Consider the following 23,164-nt stretch of genomic DNA (forward strand, 5'->3'; position numbering starts at 1 on the left):
GCTGCAGGGTTCCCAAGCGGAATATGAGTTGCTGTTCCTGCAACCTTCGGGTGGCATCGTTGTGGCACTGCAGGAGGCCCAGGATGGACATGTCGTCTGAGGAATGGGAGGGGGAGTTGAAATGGTTCGCGACTGGGAGGTGCAGTTGTTTGTTGCGAACCGAGCGTAAGTGTTCTGCAAAGCGGTCCCCGAGTCTCCGCTTGGTTTCCCCGATGTAGAGGAAGCCACACCGGGTACAGCGGATGCAGTATACCACATTGGCAGATGTGCAGGTGAACATCTGCTTGATGTGGAAAGTCTTCTTGGGGCCTGGGATGGGGGTGAGGGAGGAGGTGTGGGGGCAGGTGTAGCACTTCCTGCGGTTGCAGGGAAAAGTGCCGGGTGTGGTGGAGCTGGAGGGGAGTGTGGAGCGGACAAGGGAGTCACGGAGAGAGTTGTCCCTCCGGAAAGCAGATAAAGGTGGGGAGGGAAAGATGTCTTTGGTGGGGGGTCGGATTGCAGATGGCGGAAGTGTCGGAGGATGATGCGTTGGATCCGGAGGTTGGTGGGGTGGTACGTGAGGACGAGGGGGATTCTTTTTTGGTTTTTATTGCGTGGACGGGGTGTGAGGGATGAGGTGCGGGAGATGTGGGAGACACGGTTGAGGGCGTTCTCGACCACCGAGGAGGGGAAGTTACGGTCCTTGAAAAATGAGGACAACTGAGATGTACGGGAGTGGAATGCCTCATCCTGGGAGCAGATGCGGCGGAGGCGAAGGAATTGGGAATAGGGGATAGCATTTTTGCAGGAAGGTGGGTGGGAGGAGGAGTATTCTAGGTAGCTGTGGGAGTCGGTGGGCTTGAAATGAATATCGGTTTCGAGGTGGTTGCCCGATATGGAGACAGAGAGGTCCAGGAAGGGGAGAGAGGTGTTAGAGATGGTCCAGGTAAACTTAAGGTTGGGGTGGAAGGTGTTAGTGAAGTGTATGAACTGTTCGAGCTCCTCGTGGGAGCACGAGGCGGCGCCGATACAGTCATCAATGTAACGGAGGAAGAGGTGGGGTTTCGGGCCGGTGTAGGTACGGAAGAGGGATTGTTCCACGTAACCTACAAAGAGGCATCTGCAGTTCCTACTATCTCTGGTGACATTGATGGTCTGCAGAGGGATGTTGACAAGTCAAGCAAGAATGCAAATACTTGGCAGGGAAAATGTGAGGTTATGCACTTTTGGCAAGAAGAAGAGAGGAGCTGAACATTATTTAAATGGAAAAAAAAACTACAACAAGCTACAGAACAGAGATTTTGAGAGTCCTCGTGCATGAATCACAAAAGGTTTACATCTAAGTTCAGCAGGTAATAGGCAACTCAAATGGAATGTTTGCCTTTATTTTAAAGGTGATGAAATATAAAAGTAGGAAATATTTCTAAAACAATATAAGGCACTAGCCAGACCACAGCTGGAACGTTGTGAATACTTTTGAGCCCTTTATCTAAGAAAAGATTTACCAGCCTTGGAGGTAGTCCATAAAAGTTTCACGAGGCTGATCCCAGGTATGGAAGGGCACTATATTTGTGAAGAGACATTAAGTAGATTGGGCTTGTATTCACTGGAATTGAGAAGAATGGGTGGCAACCTCATTGAAGCATGCAAGATTACTGGGGGACAGAAAAGCAAATGAACTATGGATGCTGGATATCTGAAACGAAAACAAAATGCTGGAAGATCTCAGTAGGTCTGGCAGCATCTGTGAAGAGAGAAATCAGTTCTGAAGAAGGGTCACTGGATGTGAAAAGTTAAGTCTGATTTGTCTCCACAGATGCTGCTGAGATTTTGCAGCAATTTCTGCTTTTGCTCAAGATTTCTGGGGACTTCACAGATTGGATCTGGAAAGGTTATTTCCCTATAAGGGAAAGTCTAGGACCAGAAGGCATAATCTCAATAAGTAGTCTCCCATTTGAGACAGAGATAAGAAGGAATTCCTTCCTGCATTAGTCTGTCTTTGAGTATATTCAGGGGTAAGATAGACAGATTTTTTTAATCAGTAAGGAAATCAAGGGTTATGGAGAAAAGCCATAAAAGTGGAGTTGAAGATTATCAGATCAGCCATGATCTCACTGAATTTCAGAGCAGATGTAGAGGCTGAATGCCTTAAATCTGCTCCTGTATTTTCTGGTTTTATGGTCTAATCCACACTGATGCTTCAGTTGTAGACTGAGGGAGTGCTGCATTATCATTGCAATGACAGGCCTTCCCCAGGAACCAGTTGCCCAGGTGGTTGATGCCCTGCCCACCAAGACTTGCCTTCCAACCCATGGCCAACAGCTCTGTTGAAGCAGCACAAGTGGAAAATAGTGTCTACTTCTGAGATGACACCCAGCAAAGGCCTAGGGTCATTGTTGGATCTTTAACCGCAATCGAGTGATGGTGAGAGAGGAATGATGGTGTGGGTGTGGCAGGTGGGCACAGTTGGGGTAAGGACAGGGATGGCTCTGTGGGATTCCCCACTCCCAATGACAAATTGTTTGATCAGGCTGTCAGGGCCTTTGGACAAGTTACCTCCCTTTGGAGATCGCAGTAACTTCTGTGAGGTTTTTTTGTGGGTGCTCCTAACATGGTGATCCACCTGCCTGATGCTCACTTAATACCAGTAAAGACTGGATATAAGCCTTTATATGCAGAGTAACTGATCACTTAAGAGGGTCAATTGCAGTCAGAACAGGTATTGATGGGACTTGCCAATTGGATTTAATTGGGATAGAAATGGGAAGATAGTGGGGTCCCCACCCAATGCTGTCCACTCTATTCAAACTCACCTCGGGGAAGAGCATTTAGTTCCATCGTTCCCGTAGACTGGTGAGAATACATGCGGTGGCAGTGCTGTAAATGTAGGATTTGATTTTACAAAACTAGCCCTTAGATTTGTCCATGGGTTTGGTGCTAATTTACAAGTAATTTGAGCTTCCTTCTCAATAGGAATGAATTGCTTGTACAATCCCTTTATACACCTGGTTTCTCTATAGCAAGAAAGTCATGTTGGAGTTGGACAGAGGATTGGTCAGGCCACAGCTGGAGTACTGTGAGCAGTTGTGGTCACCTCACTAACAGAAAGGATGTGATAGCACTGGAGGGGCTACACAGGAGATTTACTAGAATGTTGCCTGGGATGGAGAAATTGAGCTATAACAAGAGACTAGGTAGGCTTGGATTGTTTTCTTCAGAGCAGAGAAGACTAATGCTAAGACTAAGACTAAGTTCATTGAGGTGTACATGATTCTAACGGGTATGGGCAGGGTGAACAAAGAGCAACTGATCCCCTTGGTTGAGGGGTTAAGTCATGAGAGGGCCTAGTTTTAGGGTAAGGGGCAGTAGATTCAGAGGGAATTTGAGAATAAACTTTTCACTCAGCGGGTGGTGGGAATCTGAAATGCACTGCGTGGAAAAGTAGTGGAAGCTGGATACCTTGCAACCTTTCAAAAAAAAAAATTGGACAAGCACTGCAAATATCATAATATTCAAGGATATTGTTAGGATGGGGAATGGCCAAACCCCTCTGATAATTAAACCAAAACACAAGCCCCAATCTGTTATGACAGAACAAAGAAAATTACAGCACAGGAACAGGCCCTCCGGCCCTCCAAGCCTGCGCCGATCCAGATCCTCTATCTAAACCTGTCGCCTATTTTCCAAGGATCTGTATCCTTCTGCTCACTGCCCATTCATGTATCTGTCTAGATACATCTTAAATGATGCTATCGTGCCCGCCTCTACCACCTCCGCTGGCAACGCGTTCCAGTCACCCATCACCCTCTGCGTAAAGAACTTTCCACGCATATCTCTCAAACTTTTCCCCTCTCACCTTGAAATCGTGACCCCTAGTAATTGAGTCCACCACTCTGGGGAAAAAGCTTCTTGCTATCCACCCTGTCTATACCTCTCATGATTTTGTAGACCTCAATCAGGTCCCCCCTCAACCTCCGTCTTTCTAATGTAAATAACTAATCTACTCAACCTCTCTTCATAGTTAGCGCCTTCCATACCAGGCAACATCCTGATGAACGTCCTCTGCACCCTCTCCAAAGCATCCACATCCTTTTGGTAATGTGACGACCAGAACTTTACGCAGTATTCCAAATGTGTCGAACCAAAGTCCTATACAACTGTAACGTGGCCTGCCAACTCTTGTACTCAATACCCCATCCGATGAATGAAAGCATGCCGTATGCCGCCTTGACCACTCGATCAACCTGCGTTGCCACCTTCAGGGTACAATGGACCTGAACACCCAGATCTCTATCAATTTTCCCCAGAGCTGTTCCATTTACTGTATAGTTCGCTATTGAATTGGATCTTCCAAAATGCATCACCTTGCATTTGCCTGGATTGAACTCCATCTGCCATTTCTCCGCCGCATCCTCCGACAGTCTCCTTCACTATCTGCTACTCCACCAATCTTAGTGTCCTCTGCAAACTTGCTAATCAGACCATCTATACCTTCCTCCAGATCATTTATGTATATCACAAACAACAGTGGTCCCAACACAGATCCCTGTGGAACACCACTGATCACAGTTCTCCATTTTGAGAAACTCCCTTCCACTACAACTTTGACTCCTGTAACCCAGCCAGTTCTCTATCCATCCAGCTAGTACACCCTGGACCCCATGCGACTTCACTTTCTCCATCAGCCTACCGTGGGGAGCCTTATCAAACACCTTACTGAAGTCCATGTATATGACATCCACAGCCCTTCCCTCATCTATCAACTTTGTCACTTCCTCAAAGAATTCTATCAAGTTGGTAAGACATGACCTTCCCTGCACAAAATCATGCTGCCGATCACTAATAAGCCCATTTTCTTCCAAATGTAAATAGATCCTATCCCTCAGTATCTTCTCCAGCAGCTTCCCCACCACTGACGTCAGGCACACTGTTCTATAATTACCTGGATTATCCTTGCTACCCTTCTTAAACAAGGGGACAACATTAGCAATTCTCCAGTCCTCCGGGACCTCACCCGTGCTTAAGGATGCTGCAAAGATATCTGTTAAGGCCCTAGCTATTTCCTCTCTCGCTTCCCTCAGTAACCTGGGATAGATCCCATCCGGACCTGGGGACCTGTCCACCCTAATGTCTTTTAGAATACCCAACATTTCCCCCTTCCTCATGCCAACTTGACCAAGAGTAATCAAACATCTATCCCTAACCTCAACATCCGTCATGTCCCTCTCCTCGGTGAATACCGACGCAAAGTACTCATTAAGAATCTCACTCATTTTCTCTGACACCTCGCATAACTTCCCTCCTTTGTCCTTGAGTGGGCCAACCCTTTCTCTAGTTACCCTCTTGCTCCTTAGCTTTGGGATTTTCCTTAACCCTGTTTGCTAAAGATATTTCATGACCCATTTTAGCCCTCTTAATTCCTCGTTTCAGATTGGTCCTACTTTCCCGATATTTTTCCAAAGCTTCGTCTGTTTTCAGTCACCTAGACCTTTGTATGCTTCCTTTTTCCTCTTTGCTAATCTCACAATTTCACCTGTCATCCATGGTTCCCTAATCTTGCCCTTTCTATCCCTCATTTTCACAGGGACATGTCTGTCCTGCACTCTAATCAACCTCTCTTTAAAAGCCTCCCACATATCAAATGTGGATTTACCCTCAAATAGCTGCTCCCAATCCACATTCCCCAGCTCCTGCCGAATTTTGCTATAGTTGGCCTTTCCCCAATTCAGCACTCTTCCTTTAGGACCACTCTCGTCTTTTTCCATGAGCATTCTAAACCTTACGGAATCGTGATCACTGTTCCCAAAGTAATCCCCTACTGAAACTTCAACCACCTGGCCGCGCTCATTCCCCAACACCAGGTCCAGTATGGCCCCTTCCCGAGTTGGACTATTTATATACTGCTCTGGAAAACCCTCCTGGATGCTCCTTACAAATTCTGCTCCATCTAAACCCCCAACACTAAGTGAATCCCAGTCAATGTTGGGAAAATTAAAATCTCCCATCACCACCACCCTGTTGCTCCTACATCTTTCCATAATCTGTCTACATGTTTGTACCTCTATCTCACGCTCGCTGTTGGGAGGCCTGTAGTACCGCCCCAACATTGTTACCGCACCCTTCCTATTTGAGCTCTGCCCATATTGCCTCACTGCTCGAGTCCTCCATAGTGCCCTCCTTCAACACAGCTGTAATATCCTCTTTGACCGTAATGCAACTCCTCCACCCCTTTTACCTCCCTCTCTATCCTGCCTGAAGCATCTATATCCTGGGATATTTAGTTGCCAATCTTGCCCTCCCCTCAACCAAGTCTCAGTAATAGCAATAACATCATACCGCTAGGTACGAATCCAAGCCCTAAGTTCATCTGCCTTACCTACTGCACTTCTCGCATTAAAATAAATGCACCTCAGACCACCTGTCCCTTTGCATTCATCATCTGCTCTCTGCCTACTCTTCCCCTTAGTCACGCTGACTTCATTACCTCGTTCCTTACAGACTTTAGTTACTACCTCCTTACTGTCCACTCACCTCCTCGTTTGGTTCCCATCCCCCTGCCACATCAGTTTAAACCCTCCCCAACAGCGTTAGCAAAAGCAGCCCCTAGGACATTGGATCCAGTCCTGCCCAGGTGTAGACCGTCCGATTTGTAATAGTCCCACCTCCCCCAGAACCGGTCCTAATGTCCCAAAAATCTGAACCCCTCCCTCCTGCACTATCTCTTAAGCCACTCATTTAACCTGCCTATTCTTTCATTTCTACTCTGACTAGCACGTGGCACTGGTCGCAATCCTGAGATTACTACCTCTGAGGTCCTACTTTTTAACTTGGCTCCTAACTCCTTAAATTTTGCTTGTAGGACCTCATCCTGTTTTTTTACCGATATCATTGGTGCCTATGTGCACCACGACAGCTGGCTATTCACCCTCCCCCTTCAGAATGTCCTGCAGTCGATCTGAGACATCCCTGACCCGTGCACCTGGGAGGCAACATACCATTCGGGAGTCTCGTTTTCAACCACAGAACCACCTATGTACTCCCCTTACAATCGAATCCCCTATGACTATTGCCGTTCCACTCTTTTTCCTGCCCTTCTGTACAGCAGAGGTAGCCACAGTGCCATGAACCTGGCTACTGCTGCCTTCCCCTGGTGAGCCATCTCCCCCAACAGTATCCAAAACGGTATACCTGTTTTGGAGGGAGATGACCGCAGGGGACACCTGCACTGCCTTCCTGCTTTTTTCTTTCTGCCTTTTGGTCACCCATTCCCTTTCTCCCTCAGCAAACCTAATCTGCGGTGTGACCAATTTGCTGAACGTGCTATCCATGACTTCCTCAGCATCGCAGATGCTCCAAAGTGAGTCCATCTGCAGCTCCAGAGCCGTCATGCGGTCTAACAAGAGCTGCAGCTGGACACACTTCTTGCACGTGTAGGAGTCCGGGACATCAGCTGTGTCCCTGAGCTCCCACATTGAGCAAGAGGAGCATAACACAGGTCTGGGATCTCCTGCCATTTTTACTCTTAATCTTAACTTAGTGCTGCTATAATATCCACAACTAGATAAATGAAATGAAAAAAATTTGTACCAAATCATTCTACTTACCAGCACACGATAAAATAAACAAAAAGAAAACAAAAAGAAAAACACTTACCTTATCAACACACCAGAGTCTTCTTTTTTTGGCCAGAGGAGGAGGGTGGATGGGAGACACTACACGTGTAGTATCTTTGGTTTAGCCACTGCCCAAATATATCCGTTCACTCACCTTCCGAGAGCGCAGTTCGACCGCTCCCACTCAGCTCCGCTGCCGAAATGAAGAACTTTCCTCCCGGCAGCCCCCTGGTCTTTGCTCTCACTGATCCCGCTGCTGCTGCTGCAAAAAATGGAGGCCACTGATTGCACGAGGTAAGTTTTTAACTGGGAAACTTACCTCCCAGCAGCCCCCTGGTCCTCGCTGTCACTGCTCCCGCTGCTGCTGCTGCTAAAAATGGAGTAGAGGTTCCCTTCTAATAATTACCCCCGAAACACCCAGCTCAGCTTTCCCCTCATAATCAGTTAAGAATGGTTAACAGAAAGAAAATCCCTGATCCCTTTTACAATTAACAAGAAACAATTTATTTATTTAACCCCAACAATGAACAAATTAACAGAATTACTAACAAGCCACCACCCCCTGCCTTTAGTAGGTAGTTATGTCAGTGCAGATGCGATGGACTGAAGGGCCTTTTCTGTGCTGTATGATTCTATGAATAAAAATGGAGACCTGCATGTGCTTCATGAATACTTTCATTGTTTTCAATTATAGGATAATAGTAAATGGTTTGCAGGAATGGATGAACAAATTATGTCCTGGGCATCTTCACGGCCAGAGGTAATTTAAGTACTTTTTGCTCATACATTCCAAACATTTGTTTAATGGTGTGCAAAGGTTAAAATCATCTGTCACACTTGTTTAGGACTGGCACCTTGGTGGAAAATGTGATGTCTATCTTTGGGGAGCAGGGCGTCACGGGCAGTTGGCAGAAGCAGGAAGGAATGTAATGGTACCAACTGCTGCGCCTTCATTTTCACAAGCTCAGCAGGTATGATAAAATTATTAGATTAGTATTTGAATTTAAATTGTTGGAGTGTAAGTCCACGGTGCAATTACAAGAAAATTATTAAAGTAGAACTTCAAGTAAGGATTGCTACAAAAATGTGCAAAGTTGATTGAAGGATCTTGACCTTGAATTTCTAAACATTAAATCATTAGACTCAAGTGTCTTGGTTTACACTGAAGTGAGTTTGGTATCATGCTGACTTAAACAAATTTACTGTTTATAGACCTTGAGAGGATTCATGTTCCATAGCTCTACTATTATGACCATGTTTGTGATTTTTAAAATGGAAAGCAAGTGATAATTCTGTGGCAACAATGGAAAAGTTCAGCTTTTCCATCTTAATTTTTGGATCACTGCTGAGATTTAATCTAGAGTTGATTGGAAATAAAAGGTGTTTCAGCTCGCTGACAAACATTGCCACTTGAACGTTTTCAATAATTTTATTTACTTTGTTTGCTATCGCAGGTAATTTGTGGGCAGAATTGCACTTTTGTTATCCAGGCTAATGGAACAGTAATGGCATGTGGGGAAGGAAGCTATGGTCGGCTTGGTCAAGGAAATTCAGATGATCTTCATGTATTGACTGTCATTTCATCATTACAAGGTACACAGGCTTATTAGGGGAAATCTAGAGCTATTACAGTTTAAAAATAAATTCTTGAAGACAAGTACAAATTTTTTGGAGAAATTCAGCAGGTCTAACAGCATCTGTGGAAAGGAAACAGTTAACGTTTCAAGTCTAGTGACCCTTCAGAATGGTCTGAAACACAAAAATGGAAATTACTGGAGAAACTCAGCAAATGAAAGTCCAAAGGTCACACAAAGATCACTCGACTCAAAACATTAACTTTGTTTTCTGTCAAGAGATGTTGCAAGAAATGCTGTTTTCCTCTAGCAATTACGGTTTGTGTGTTTCAAATCCCCAGCATCCTGTTCTTTGTTTTAACATCTAAAAATAGGTTTTTGTCAATCAGTGAAATTGCCAATAACCACATTTCCTTTGATGTGATTCTCATTGCTTTTGTGTGCGCTACAGGTTTTGTAGTAACGCAGCTGGTGACTTCTTGTGGATCCGATGGTCACTCTATGGCTTTGACAGAAAGTGGCGAAGTCTTCAGTTGGGGTGATGGGGATTATGGGAAACTGGGCCATGGAAATAGTGATCGACAGCGCAGACCTCGGCAGATTGAGGCACTTCAGGGAGAGGAGGTCGTCCAGGTGAGACTGTTCGATTATTATTAATTGCGGATGATGTAGATTAATGGATAACTGGGTTTGAATTTGGCTATGGACTGTTGAGAGCAAGATTCATCCTGATATTTGTATATAATTTCTCACTGAAATTTTTCATATTGCCTATCAACAATCAACATCTTAATCACTGCTCTGGCTAGCTCCAAAAATCTCCTGTGATTATCACTATCCTTGAGATATTTGCTTATCAGCATGCTCAGAGATGTTATTGTGTACCTCTCAGACTAGGACTTGGGACACCACTGTTGCGTCATAAGAATGCCCTCTCACTATCCTTGAATTTTTATTTAACCTATTTTTCTTAATCAATCTGTTTGGAGATGTTATTATACACCACTGACGCAGGTGGAACTTGAGCCCAGGTCTCCCAATCCAGGGGTAGGGACACTGGGGGACACAGTGGCTCAGTGGTTAGCACTGCTGCCTCACAGTGCCATGGACCAGGTTCAACTCCACCTGAGGGCAACTGTCTGTGTGGAGTTTACACATTCTCCCTGTGTCTACGTGGGTTTCCTCCGGGTGCTCCAGTTTCCTCCCACACTCTGAAGATGTGCGAGTTAGGTGGATTGGCCATGCTAAATTGCCCAGGGATTTGCAGGCAGGTGGGTTCGCCATGAGAAATGCAGGGTTATGGGGATAGGGTAGAATAGGAGGGTGGGTCTGGGTGGAATGCTCTTTGGAGGGGTGGTGTGGACTTGATGAGCCGAATGGCCAGCTCCCACACTGCAGAGATTCTATAATTCTATTCTATGATACCACCGCACCACAAGAGGGCCCCAATTCCAAGATCTGAATAACATCAGCTGTGGACTGACAATTGTCAGACAATGTTCATGCCACAAAATTACCAGATAATGGTGATCTCAGAAGAGAAAATGAAAGGAAGGATTGAGAAGCCTGAAAGAGATGGTAGTGGCTAGACAATGGCTCATATTTAAAGAATGTATGCATGAATTCAACTGTTGTTCAACTGTGTCTGATGCAAAAATAAGAGGAAAGGAGGCTCAACTATGCGGAGGAGAGGAGTGATGTAAAATTGTCAGAAAAGCAACAAGCCTGAGGATTGGAAGCAGCTTAGAACTCAGCAAAAGAGGACAACAAGATTGATGAAGAGGGGAAAATAGAGAATGAGATTAAACTTACACGGAATATTAAAAATTGATCATAAAAGCTCCTATAAATATGTGAATAGGAAAAAGATGAAGGCAAATGTCAGAAGGCAGGGAAACTGTAATGAGAAACAAAGAAATGGCAGAAGGATTGAACACTTAGTTCGGCTCTCACAAGAAGAATGCACATAACCGCCCAGAAATTTCAAGGAACTAAGGGTCTTGTGAGAGGCAGAATTGAAAGAAATTAGTTTCAAGAAGAAAATGGTGCTGGGGAATTTAATGGATTTAAAAGCAAACAAATCTCCAGGGCCTAATAATCTACATCTGATAGCACCAAATGAAGTGACCCTGGAAATATTAGATATATTGATGGTTATCTTCCAAAATTCTGTAGACTGTAGGCAAGTTCCTACAGATTAGAGGGTGACAGATGAAACCCCACTATTTAAAAAGGGACAGAGGAAACTGACCATGACAGACAAGTGAAAATGCTACAGTATATTAAAGACATGATGACAGAATGTGCAGAATGCATTAACAGGATTGGACAAAGCCAGTAATGGGCTTATGGAAAGTAAAACATGCTTAACAAATCCATCGGAGTTTTTTTAAGAACGTAACTAGTGGAATAGATAAAGGAGAACCAGTGGATGCAGTGTATTTGAATTTTCAGAATGCTTTTGATAAGGTCCCTCATGAGGTACTTGGGTAAAGTTTGAAGCAAATTCAAACAGATCCTCCTTATCCTTCTAAATGCTAGTAAATATAGACCTGGTTTCCTGACACTTCTGGGAGGTTATTTGTGTTCCTTTTTGTGATGACAGAGCCAAACTAAGTGTTCAATTCTTCTGCCATTTCTTTGTTACCCATTTCAATTTTCCTGTGCTTTAGGTGCAATAATATGTCATATTACAGTGAGAATTGGTTGACAGACAGGAAACAGAGTGGGAATAAATGGTTCTTCTTTCCCCAAGTGTCAGTCAGTGACTAGTATGTGTGTAGATATATATGAGTGACCTGGATTAGGGAAAAATGCAATATTTCCACATTTGCTAGTGACACAAAACTAGATGGGAATATGAGTTCAGGATGTAAGGAAGCTTTAAAGCGATTTTAGGTCAAGTGAGTAGGCAAACACATAGCAGATGCAGTACAATGTGGCTAAATGACAACTTGTACATTTTGGTTTGAAAGACAAAAGATGTATTTAAATGAAGTATTGGGAACTGTTAATGTAGGAAAGGATCTCGCTGTCCTTATACACTAGTCAATGAAAGTAGACAAGTAGGTGCAGAAAATAATTAAGAAGGCAAATGCATGTTCATCTTCATTGCCAGAGGAGTTGCGTTCAGAACTAGCGATGTCTTGTTAACATTTTACTGAAGAATTTGCTTGCAGAGTTGGTCTCCGGACTTGAGAAAAGATACACTTGCCATAGTGTGTTGGAGGTTCAAGAGACTGATACTGGAGATGATAGCAGTATTATGGCTGGACAGATGAGATGCAGGGAGGATATTTTCCTGGTTGGAGAATTTAGAAGCAGAGATCACAGTCTCAGGATACAAGGTAGACCATTTAGGACTGAGATGCGCTTCACTTAAGCGTAGTTAACCTGTGGAATTCTGCAACACAGAAGATTTGGAGACCAATTCACTGAACATACTTAAAAGCGAGACAGATAAATTTATAGATTTTAAAGGCATCCAACAGTTATGGGAAGAGACTGGGAATATAACATTGAGACAGATAATTAGCCATAATAGTATTGAATGGCAGCGCAAGCTTGAAGGACAAAATAGCCTACTCCTGCTCCTGGTTTCTGTGTTTCTAGAAAGCTCGACCATTTACTCTGCCTATGTGATGGCATCATCATCACCCAGTTATAAAAACATTCAATGTTTTGGTCTCAATTCTCCTCTAAACCTTCTGCCACTTACCTTAAACCTGTGCCCCCTGGTCACTGATCCCTCCATCAAAGGGAAATGTCACTTCCAGTTTACCTTATCCATGTCCTTTATAATTTTATACATCTCAATCATGTCCGCTGTCACTCTCCTCTGCTCTAAGGAGAACAACATCAGTCTGTCCAATCTCTCTTTTTAACTTTTCAGACCAGGCAACATATTGTTAAATCTCCTCTGCACCCTCTCCAGTGTTATCACTCTTATGTGGATTTCAGAATCTCACACAGTACTCTAGCTGTGCCCTAACCACATTTTATACTGTTCTAACGTGACCTCCCTGTCTGTGGGTCTAAAGTCACATATTTTCCAGACCAGGTAAGGATGGCTGTTTCCTTCCCTAAAGGACATTGCCGATTGTCGGAAAAACCCATCTGGTTCACCAATGGGTTCGTGGTCATCATCAGACTCTTAATTCCAGATTTTTATTGAATTCATGGTAGGATTCGCATCTGGGTCCTGCCATGGCAAATGGTGGAATTTGAATTCAATGAACAGATTTGGATTGAAACCCAGGTGTCGACAACATTACTGGCGTCTCTAGACTAATAGTTTAGCACTAATACCACTGTGCCGTCGCCTTGCCTTTGCCATTGATCAGCCCATCAATATCCTCCTGTAACCTGACCACCACCACCAATCATCACCCTCTGCTTCCTGCCACTCAGCCAATTGTAGATCCAGTTTGCTAAATTTTCTTCAATCCCAAGGAATCCCGAGCCTTTGCCATCAGTCTGTATGGCAAACTTTATCAAAGCCTTGCTGAATTCCAAGTGGGCTACGTCAAAAGCATTGCCCTCATCCACACATCTGGTCACCTCTTTGAAAGATTCAATTGCATTGGTCAGGCATGACATTGCCTTGATTAACCCCAGCCTCTTCAAATACAAATTAATTCTGATCCCCAGAAATACTTCTAGTAGTTTTGTCACCATTGAGGTAAGACTGACTGAGGTAAAACCTGTAGTTTCCTGGTTTATCAATTGCTTCCTTCCTGAATAATCGGTATTAGTAGGGAAATGGTGCTTTTCCAGTACAGTTACAACACTAGCACTACAAGAAGCAGGACAAATCAAACGTGACTATTTACCGCTCCATCAGTCTACTTTCTGATTATCAATAAAGTGATGGAAGGTGTCAACCAACAGTGCTATCAAGCAGGACATGCTCAGTAATTACCTCCTTGTTGACATCCAGTTTGCATTCTGTTGGTGCCACTCAGCTCCTGACCTCATTACATCCATGATTTAAACATGGACAAAAGCACTGAATTTGAGAGGTGAGGTGAGGGGTGATGTCAAGGTGAGCCCTTGCCACCAAGACCACGTTTGACTGTGTGTGGTGTCAAGGAACTGGAAAACTGTAATCAGTGGATATCGGGGACAAACTTTCTGCTGGTTAGAGTCATATCTGGCACATGAGAACATGGTTGTAGTTATTGGAGGTCACTCATCTCAGCTCAAGGGCATCTGTGCAGGAGCTCCTCAGGATAGTGCCCCCGATGCAACCATCTTCAGCTGCTTCATCAATGACCTTCCCTCCATCATAAGGTCAGATGTGGGGTTGTTTGCTCATGATTGCACCATGTTCAGCATCATTCATGACGACTCAGATACTGAAGCAGTCCATGTTCAAATGCATCAAGACCTGGACAATATCCAGGTTTGGGCTGAAAAGTGGCAAGTAACATGCACACCACACAAATGCCAGCCAATGGCCATCTCCAATAAGACACAATCTAACCACTTGAAGGGTCCCGACCTGAAATGTCGACTTTCCTGTTCCTCTGATGCTGTCTGACCTACTGTGTACCTCCAGCTCCACTCTGTATCGACTCTGACTTCCAGCATCTGCAGTTCTTGCTATTTCCTAACCACCTTGATATTTAATGGGGTTTCCATCACTGAATCCCACACTATCGACATCTTAGAGGTTACCATTGACCAGAAACATGACTGAATTCTTCTTATAAGCACAGTGGCTAGAAGAGCCAGTGAGAGATCAGGAATATTGCAGCGAGTAACTCAACTCCTGACACCCCGAAGCAAGTGCGCCATCTACAAGGCACAAGTCAGGAGTCTGATGGAATACTCCTCACTTGCCTGGATGCGTACAGCTCCAACAACACTCGAAGCTGGACATCACATCCACAAGCACCCATTCCCTCCATCGCTAATGCTCAATACAAGCAGTATGTACAATCTACACAATGCACTGCAGAAATTCATCAAAGATCCTCAAACAGCACATTCCAAACAAATGACCACTTCCATCTGGTTGTGCACAGGTATCAGGTACAAGGGAATATAATCACCTGGAAGTTCCCCTTTAAACCACTCCCCATTCTGTCTTGGAAGTATATCGCCATTCCTCCACTGTCACTGGGTCAAGATCCTGGAATTCCCTCTCTAATGGCATTGTGGGTCAGCCTACAGCATAATGACTGCAGCGGTTCAAGAAGGCAGCTCACCAACCACTTTCTCAAGGACAACTAGGGATGGGCAAGAAATGCTGCTCAGCCAGCAAGTCCCACTTCTGGAGAAGTGAATTAAATAAAAAACTGATAGATGTGAAGGCTGATAAACCCTAGGGCCCAACAATCAATAGCCAAGAGTATTTACGGAAGTGTCCCTAGAAATAATGGATTTATTGATGGTTATCCTTTCAAGATTCTGTAGACTCCGAAACAGTTCCTATGGCTTGGAGGTTAGCTAATGTAACCCCACTATTGTTAAAAGGAGGTATGGAGAAAACAAGGCATTCTATACTAGTAAAAACAGAAAGAACTGCGGATGCTGTAAATCAGGAACAAAAACAGAAGTTGGTGGAAAGACTTAGCAGGTCTGGCAGCATCTGTGAAGAAAAATCAGAGTTAAAGTTTCGGGTCCAGTGACCCTTCCTCAGAACTGGTAGCTAGGAAAATGTTGGTTTATGTAGGGAGGTGGTAAGGAGTAAACAATAGGTGGGGATAGAGCCCAAAGAGAGAGAAGAGCTGTTGGATGGACAAAGGAGTTGATAACGATCTGGTTTGAAGGGTGAATAGCTGTTAATGGGGATTGTTAGTAATAGCTAATGTGTAATGGCAGACTGTGTGATAACAAGGCCTGGTGAGTTGGGTAGGGGACTAGGAGATAGGACAGTTTAGGCCCTAAAATTATCAAACTCTATATTGAGTCCGAAGGGCAAAATGAGGTGTTCTTCCAGCTTGCACTGAGCTCCACTGGAACACTGCAGCAAGCCTGTGACAGAGATGTTGGCCAGGGAACAGGGTGGTGTGTTAAAGTGGCAGGCAACAGGAAGCTGAAGGTTTGTTTTGCGAGCAGAATGTAGATGTTCTGCGAAGCACTCATTCCACCTGGATCCCTTCCCCTAGCCTTTTACCTGTGCTCAATCCTTTCCATTTCTTTGGACAAGTCATCTCCCCATCACACAGACCCTTTCACCCAGTTCCAACACACTCCCTCCACCTTGCACCTCGACCCCTCCCTCTGGCCTTTTACCTGCACTGGAACTGGCGATGTGACATTGGTCACCTCAATTTCTTTGCCCCCCCTCACCAAATCGAACTTATGTCCCTGTGAACTGACTGCACTCCATGAGCTTAGATCCAACCCTGGCTTGGTTAATAAGCCTGCTAATAAGGGTAGTGTGTTGTAGTCTGATGCACTGACTTCTACATTGCAGAGGCTGAGTGCCAGCTCTTGGATACCTCCTCCTGTCTTCCTCTGGACTATGACTCCACCATGGCACATCAGGCCATTGTATCAACTACAGTAACTGACCTCATTTCATTTTACGATCTCCCCCCTCACTGCCTTCAAGCTGATGGTCCCCCAGCCCTGCACAGTTCGCTTCTACCTTCTTCCAAAAATCCACAAACAGGACTGCCCAGGTAGACTCATTGTGGAACTCATTTCTTCCTACCTTGACTCAGTCTTCACTCCCCAGTCCAGCCCCTGCCCATGTGCATCCATGATTCCTCTGATGCTAAACGCCAGTTTCAAAATTTCCAGTTTGCAGGCCCCGCCCACCACCTCTTTACCATTGATGTGCAATCCCTTTACATGTCCATCCCCCACCAGGATGGTCTTAGGGCTCTCCGCTTCTTCCTGGAGCAAAGGCCTGAACCATCCCCACCCACCATCACCACCCTCCTCCACTTGGCCAAGCTCACCCTCACCCTCACCCTCAACAACTTCTCTTTTAACTCCCGTCATTTTCTTCAGGTCAGAGGGGTGGCCATGGGTACCCACATGGTCCCCAGTTATGCCTGTCTCGTTGTGGGATAGATGGAACATTCCTTGTTCCGGTTCTATTCCAGTCCCCACCCACAACTCTTTCTCCAACTGCTTCCCTCTCTTTTCCGGAATTGGAAAAGTTCATCGATTTCGCTTCCAGTTTCCACCCTGCCATCACTTTCACCTGTCTACCTCTGACTCATCCCTTCCCTCCGTCAACATCTCTGTTTCCATTTCTGGGAATAGACTGGTCACTAATATCAACTATAAACCCGCCAACTCCCACAGCTACCTGGATGATACATCCTCGCACCCTGCTTCCTAGAAAGACTCCATTCCATTCTCTCAGTTCCTCCGTCTCCGCATGTGTTCAGATGAGGCCTATTTCGACAAAGCTGCCTCCGAAATGTCCACCACCTTCCTTACGCGAGGAGTCCCCAGCACCTTTGTCAACAGGACCCTTAACCAGGTCTGACCCATTTCCTGCACATCGCTGTCAGCCCCTCTCTTCCCTTCCGCACCAGTGATAGGATTTCCCTTATCCTTACCGACCATCCTACCAGCATCAGCTGTAGCCGGGCAGATACTATAGAAGTGGACGTGGGAAACTTGTTGATGGCGAGAATATGTTGTCGTTTCCGGGTCAAAGATGACACGCAGGATATTCGCAGTTTGTTTCAGTTTCAAACGATCTCTGAAGAAAGGGTTGGAGTTGTGAAAAGAGTTTGCAGCAGGAACCAAAATCGGTGCTTATTTCAGGGAAATTTATGCTTATCCAGAATTGGATGCCAGCCAAACACTGACAGTTTAGAGACAGCCAAGAAAGATGCTGGTTAGTTAGAACTGGGTGCAATCAGTGCGAATATTGAAACTTGTACTGTTTTTGTATGATGTTGCCGAGGGTCAACATGGATGAGAAATAGAAGTGGGCAAAGGAATGATCCCTGGAGTGGTCCACTCTTCCTTCACTCCCAACATCCTCCCACAGCACCTTCCCCTACAACAGCCGAAGGTGTAACACCTGCCCATTTACCTCCTCCCCCAGTACCCAAGGGCCCAGGTGAAGCAACACTTTCACCTGCACTTCCCACAACCTAGTCTACTGCATTTGCTGCCCACAATGTAGTCTCTTCTGCTTTGGGAAAATTAAGCATAGACGAGGTGACTGCTGAAGAACATATAAGCCCTGCTTGCAAAATGAGTTTCCAGTGCCTGCCACTTTAACACACCACCCTCTTCCCTGGCCAACATCTGTGTCACAGGCTTCCTGCAGTGGTCCAGTGAAGCTCGGTGCAAGCTGGAAGAACAACACCTTATTTTCCACTTGGGGACCTTGCAGCACTTTGGACTTGACATTGAGTTCGATGATTTTAGGGACAAAACTGTCCCATGTCCTAGTCTCCTAAACCACTCACCAGGCCTTGTTATCTCAGTCTGCCATTACACACTACTTATTGTTAGTCACTAACAGTACCCATTAACAGCTATTCATCCTCCGAGCCAGATCGTTATCAAATCCTTTGTCTATCCAACTGCTCTTCTCTCTATTTGGGTTTCCATTGCCGCCTATCATTTACTCCTTAACCTCTTCCCCCTCCCTATCTTCTGCATATAAAATCGACATTTTCCTAGCTACCATTAGTTCTGAGGAAGGACCACTATACCCAAAGCGTTAATTCTGATTTTTCTTCACAGATGCTGCCAGACCTGCAGAGCTTTTCCAGCAACTTCTGTTTTTATTCTAGACTAGTAGCCTGATATCCGCAGTAGGAAAAATGATAGAGTCCATATTAAAAGATTTAATCTCAGAACACAGAAAACAGAGGCAGGTTTGGAGAAAGTCAACATGCAAGGGAAATCATGATCGACAAATTTACTGGAATTTTTTTGAAGATGTAGCTGGTACAATTGCTGAGGGGAAGCCAGTGGATGTGATTTACTTGAACTTTCAAAAGGCTTTCCATAAAGTCCCAAATAAGAGAATTAGCATGTAAAATTAAAGTACAGGGATAGTGTACTAACACGGAAAGAGAATTGGTTCGCAGATAAAACGAAGATTAGGAATGACCAGTTTTATTTGAGTGACAGGCAGCGACTAGTGGGCTACGACTGGAATCAGTGCTTGGACTCCAACTATTCACAATATTTATTAATGATTTGGATGAGGGAACCAATCATAATATCTCATAAGTTGGGAGATGTTGTAAGGCTGGGTGGGAGGGTGAAGAGGATACGGAGATACTTTAGAGTGATTTGGACAAGTTGTGTGAGTGGGCAAATGCATGGCAGATGAACTATGCAGCAGGTGGTGAAAGAGGCAGATGGATTCATGGCCTTGAGAGCATGGGGATTCTAATACATTAACAGGGATATCCTGCCCCAGTTATTCAGGGCCTTGGTGAGACCACACCTGGAGTATTATGTGCAGTTTTGGTCTCCTTAGCTGAAGAAAGATATTCTAGCTGTGTAGGGAGTATAACAAAAGCTTGCCAATCTGAGATGGCAGGAGTGATGTGTGGAGAGAGACTGCGTCAGATGGCACAATATTCACTGAAGTTTCGAAGAATGAGTGGGTGGTCAAGAGGAACCTCGGAAACATTTAAAATTCTGATAGGGCTACGCAGGGTAGATGCAGGCAGTATGTTCCTGATGGACTCCAGAAGTAGGAGTCACAGTCATGGTAAACCATTTAGGACTGAGATGAGGAGAAATTTTTTCACCCAGAGTGGTGAGCCTATCGAATTCTCTGCCACAGAAAGTGGTTGAGAGCAAAATATCGAATGTTTTTCAGAGGAGTTAGATGCAGGGATCAGAGGGAATAGGAGTACTGAGTTGGATGATCACCCAAGATTGTATTGAATGACAGAGCAGACTCAAAGGGCTGAATGGCTTACTCCTCCTATTTCCTATGTTTCTATATTGGAATCTTTTATACTGCAGTTCTGGGAGAGGTTTCATGAAGAGAACTGCACTCTGAGGAAGTATAGTATTATAAGATATGGTTCCAAGAGCAAAATTGCCCAGAATTTTGACTGTTAAGCGAGGCTAACATTTTATAATGTCAAAGCTTTGAAATCCTTCCATCAGTTTGATTACCCCATTGTAACATGGTGTGAGATATAAACCCAAACCCCAAAATAGGCAGCGTTAGAAAAAAAAATCTGAATGATAAGATATGAAATCTGTACCAGAGTCCCTATCTAGACAGTATGATGCTAACATTGCATCAGTTTAATGAAGTTTAACACCCTGTTGGTGTTCCTTACTCTAAAGAGGTAGGTACAGTGTTGATTATATAATCTATATAAGGCTTGGATCTTCCACTTGTAACATCAATGTGTTACAGGGTCCAGGTAATAAACTACAATTCATTGTAACTTTTCCCCTTCTAAAGTTTGCAGAGAGATTTTGATGTCAAGGTGGAAAAAGCGGTCACTTAATTCCATCAGACAGTTTTCGTAAAACCAGAGCTCGGGATTTCTTATAATTTGGTATGGATTAGAGTCATAGAGTAATACAGCATGGAAACGGGTCCTTCAGCGCAAAGTGGTCCATGCTGACCATGGTGCCAACTCAGCTAGTTCCAATTGCCCGCATTTCATCTATATCCCTCTAAACCCGTCCCATCCATGTACCTATCCAAATGATTCTAAACATTGCTACTGTGCCTACTTCAACCACTTTCTCTGGCAGCCCATTCCATGTGGCGCACCACTCTGTGTGAAGAAGCTGCCCCTCAAGTCCTTCTTAAATCTTTCCCCTCTCATCTTAAACCCTATGCCCTCTAGTTTTCAGTTCATCCTATCTATGCCCCTCATGATTTTATACGCCTCAATCAGGCTACTAGTCCTAGCAACACCCTCATATCTTCTTTGTACACTTTCCAGTTTAACTATGTCTTTCCTATAACACGGTGACCAAAACTTTACACAATACTCCAAGTGCAGCCTCACCAATGACTTTTACAACTGTAACATAACACCCCAAATCTTATATAAAAACTGAAAGAACTGTGGATGCTGTAAATCAGGAACAGAAACAAAGTTGCCAGAAAAGTTGCCTTTCCAGCAACTTTGCTTTTGTCTCAAATCCTATATCAGACCTTGACTGTCCAAATATTGGTTGATCCTGTCCCTCAGTATCCCCTCCAGTAATTTCCCTGTAGTTCCCCTGGCTTGTCCTTGCTACCTTTCTTAAACAGTGGAACAACATTAACCACCCTCCAGTCTTCCAGAACTTCACCAGCGGCTAAAGATGACACAAGAATCTCTGCAAGGGCCTCTAATTTCTTCCCTAGCCTCCCATATCATCCGAGGATGGACTTGATCAAGCCAAGGGGATTTATCCACCTTAATGCGCTTTTGAAGCTGCAAACCCGTCCTCTCTGGTAATATGTATGCAGTCCAAAACGTCCCCACTTGTTTCCCTTATTTCCTTAGCATCCATGATTATCTCCTTAGGTAAGCACTGAGGAGAAATATTCACTAAAAATCTCTCCCATCTCCTATGGCTCCATACATAGATGGTTATGCTGATCTTTAAGGGGACCTATTCTCTCCCTAGCCACCCTTTTACTCTTAATATAGCTATAAAACCTCAGATAACATTATCTGCCAGATTCATCTTGTGCCCTCTTTTTACTCTTCTGATTTCCCTCTTAAGTATGCTCCTACACTTTTTATAGTCATCTAAAGGTTTATCTAAGCCAGACATCTTAAACCCAATGAATGCTTCCTTTTTCCTGACAAGAGCCTCAATATTTCTCGTCATCCAGGGATCCCCAAACCTGACAGCTTTTCCCTTCAGCCTGACAGGGACATTACTGGATATCACACTTTGAAAGGCCTCCCATTTGCAGTCGTTCCTTTTTCTTCAAATTGACCTCTGCTAGATCATGCCTAATGGCCCCAAAATTGGCCCTGCTCCAGTTCAGCACCTTAACATGCGGATCTGTCATATCTTTTTCCATAACTATGTTAAAACAGAGTTAAGGTCACTGGAGCCAAAGTGCTTTCCAACTGACACTTCAGTCACTTGCCCTACCTCACTTCCTAAGAGGAGGCCCAGTGTTGCATCCTCCTGAGTAGGGCCCTCTAAATATTGATTTAGGAAACTTTCTTGGACACATTTGACAAATTCCACCCCATCTGGGCGTTTACACTCTGGGTGGCCCAGTCAACACGGAGTAATTAAAATCTCCAACCAATATTACTCTATTATTCCTACAAGTGTCTGCAATCTCTCTACATATCTCACTTGTTTATTCTCACTTGGAGATCTGGTGAAAGAGACCTTGCAGTTACCTGGACTGCAACTACCTGGACTACACCTCCTCTCACCCACTCTCCTGCCAGAATGCAATCCCCTACTCCATTCATCTGTCTCCACTGCATCTGTTGCCAAGATGGGGCATTCCACTCTTGCACATCCAAGATGTCCTCCTACTTTCCTTGTAATTTTCCCCGTCCAGTGATTGAAAATGCCCTCAACCACATCTCTTGCATTTCCCACAGTTCTGCCCCCACACCCCTCTTTCCTCCCCCCGCAACAAAAATGAAGACAGAATCTCCCTTGTCTCCTCATATCACCCCACCAATCTTTGCATCCAGCGTGTCATTCTCCGCCACTTGCACTACCTACAATCCGACCCCACAACCAAAGAGATATTTCCCTGATAGTAGGAACTGCAGATGCTGGAGAATCTGAGATAACAAGGTGTAGAGCTGGATGAACACAGCAGGCCAAGCAGCATCAGAGGAGCAAGAAGGCTAACATTTAGGGCCTAGACCCTTCTTCAGAAAATATTGATATTTCCCTCCCCACTCGTATCTGCCTTTCGTAGGCACAGCTCTCTCTGCGACTCCCTCGTCTGCTCCACACTCCCCACTAACCCCACCACACCCGGTACCTTTCCCTGCAACCGCAGGAAGTGTGTCACCTCCCCCCTCACCCCCCCCCCCCCCTCCCCCGCCACCTCCCCCGTCACCTCCCCCGTCACCTCCCCCGTCACCTCCCCCG

General features: G+C 44.8%; 1 protein-coding gene across 1 annotated transcript in view; it reads left to right on the forward strand.

The window, feature by feature from the left end:
- Positions 1-23,164, forward strand: part of herc1 (HECT and RLD domain containing E3 ubiquitin protein ligase family member 1) — a 333,814-nt gene that overhangs the window by 267,672 nt on the left and 42,978 nt on the right. Inside the window, exons 57-60 of the mRNA XM_048617017.1 lie at positions 8,287-8,352; positions 8,438-8,563; positions 9,047-9,185; positions 9,618-9,799. Coding sequence (XP_048472974.1) covers positions 8,287-8,352; positions 8,438-8,563; positions 9,047-9,185; positions 9,618-9,799 — 513 coding nt within the window. The remainder of the gene's footprint in view (positions 1-8,286; positions 8,353-8,437; positions 8,564-9,046; positions 9,186-9,617; positions 9,800-23,164) is intronic.

Source organism: Rhincodon typus, chromosome 36 (assembly GCF_021869965.1).
Source record: "Rhincodon typus isolate 14 chromosome 36, sRhiTyp1.1, whole genome shotgun sequence".
Taxonomy (NCBI): Eukaryota; Metazoa; Chordata; class Chondrichthyes; order Orectolobiformes; family Rhincodontidae; genus Rhincodon; species Rhincodon typus.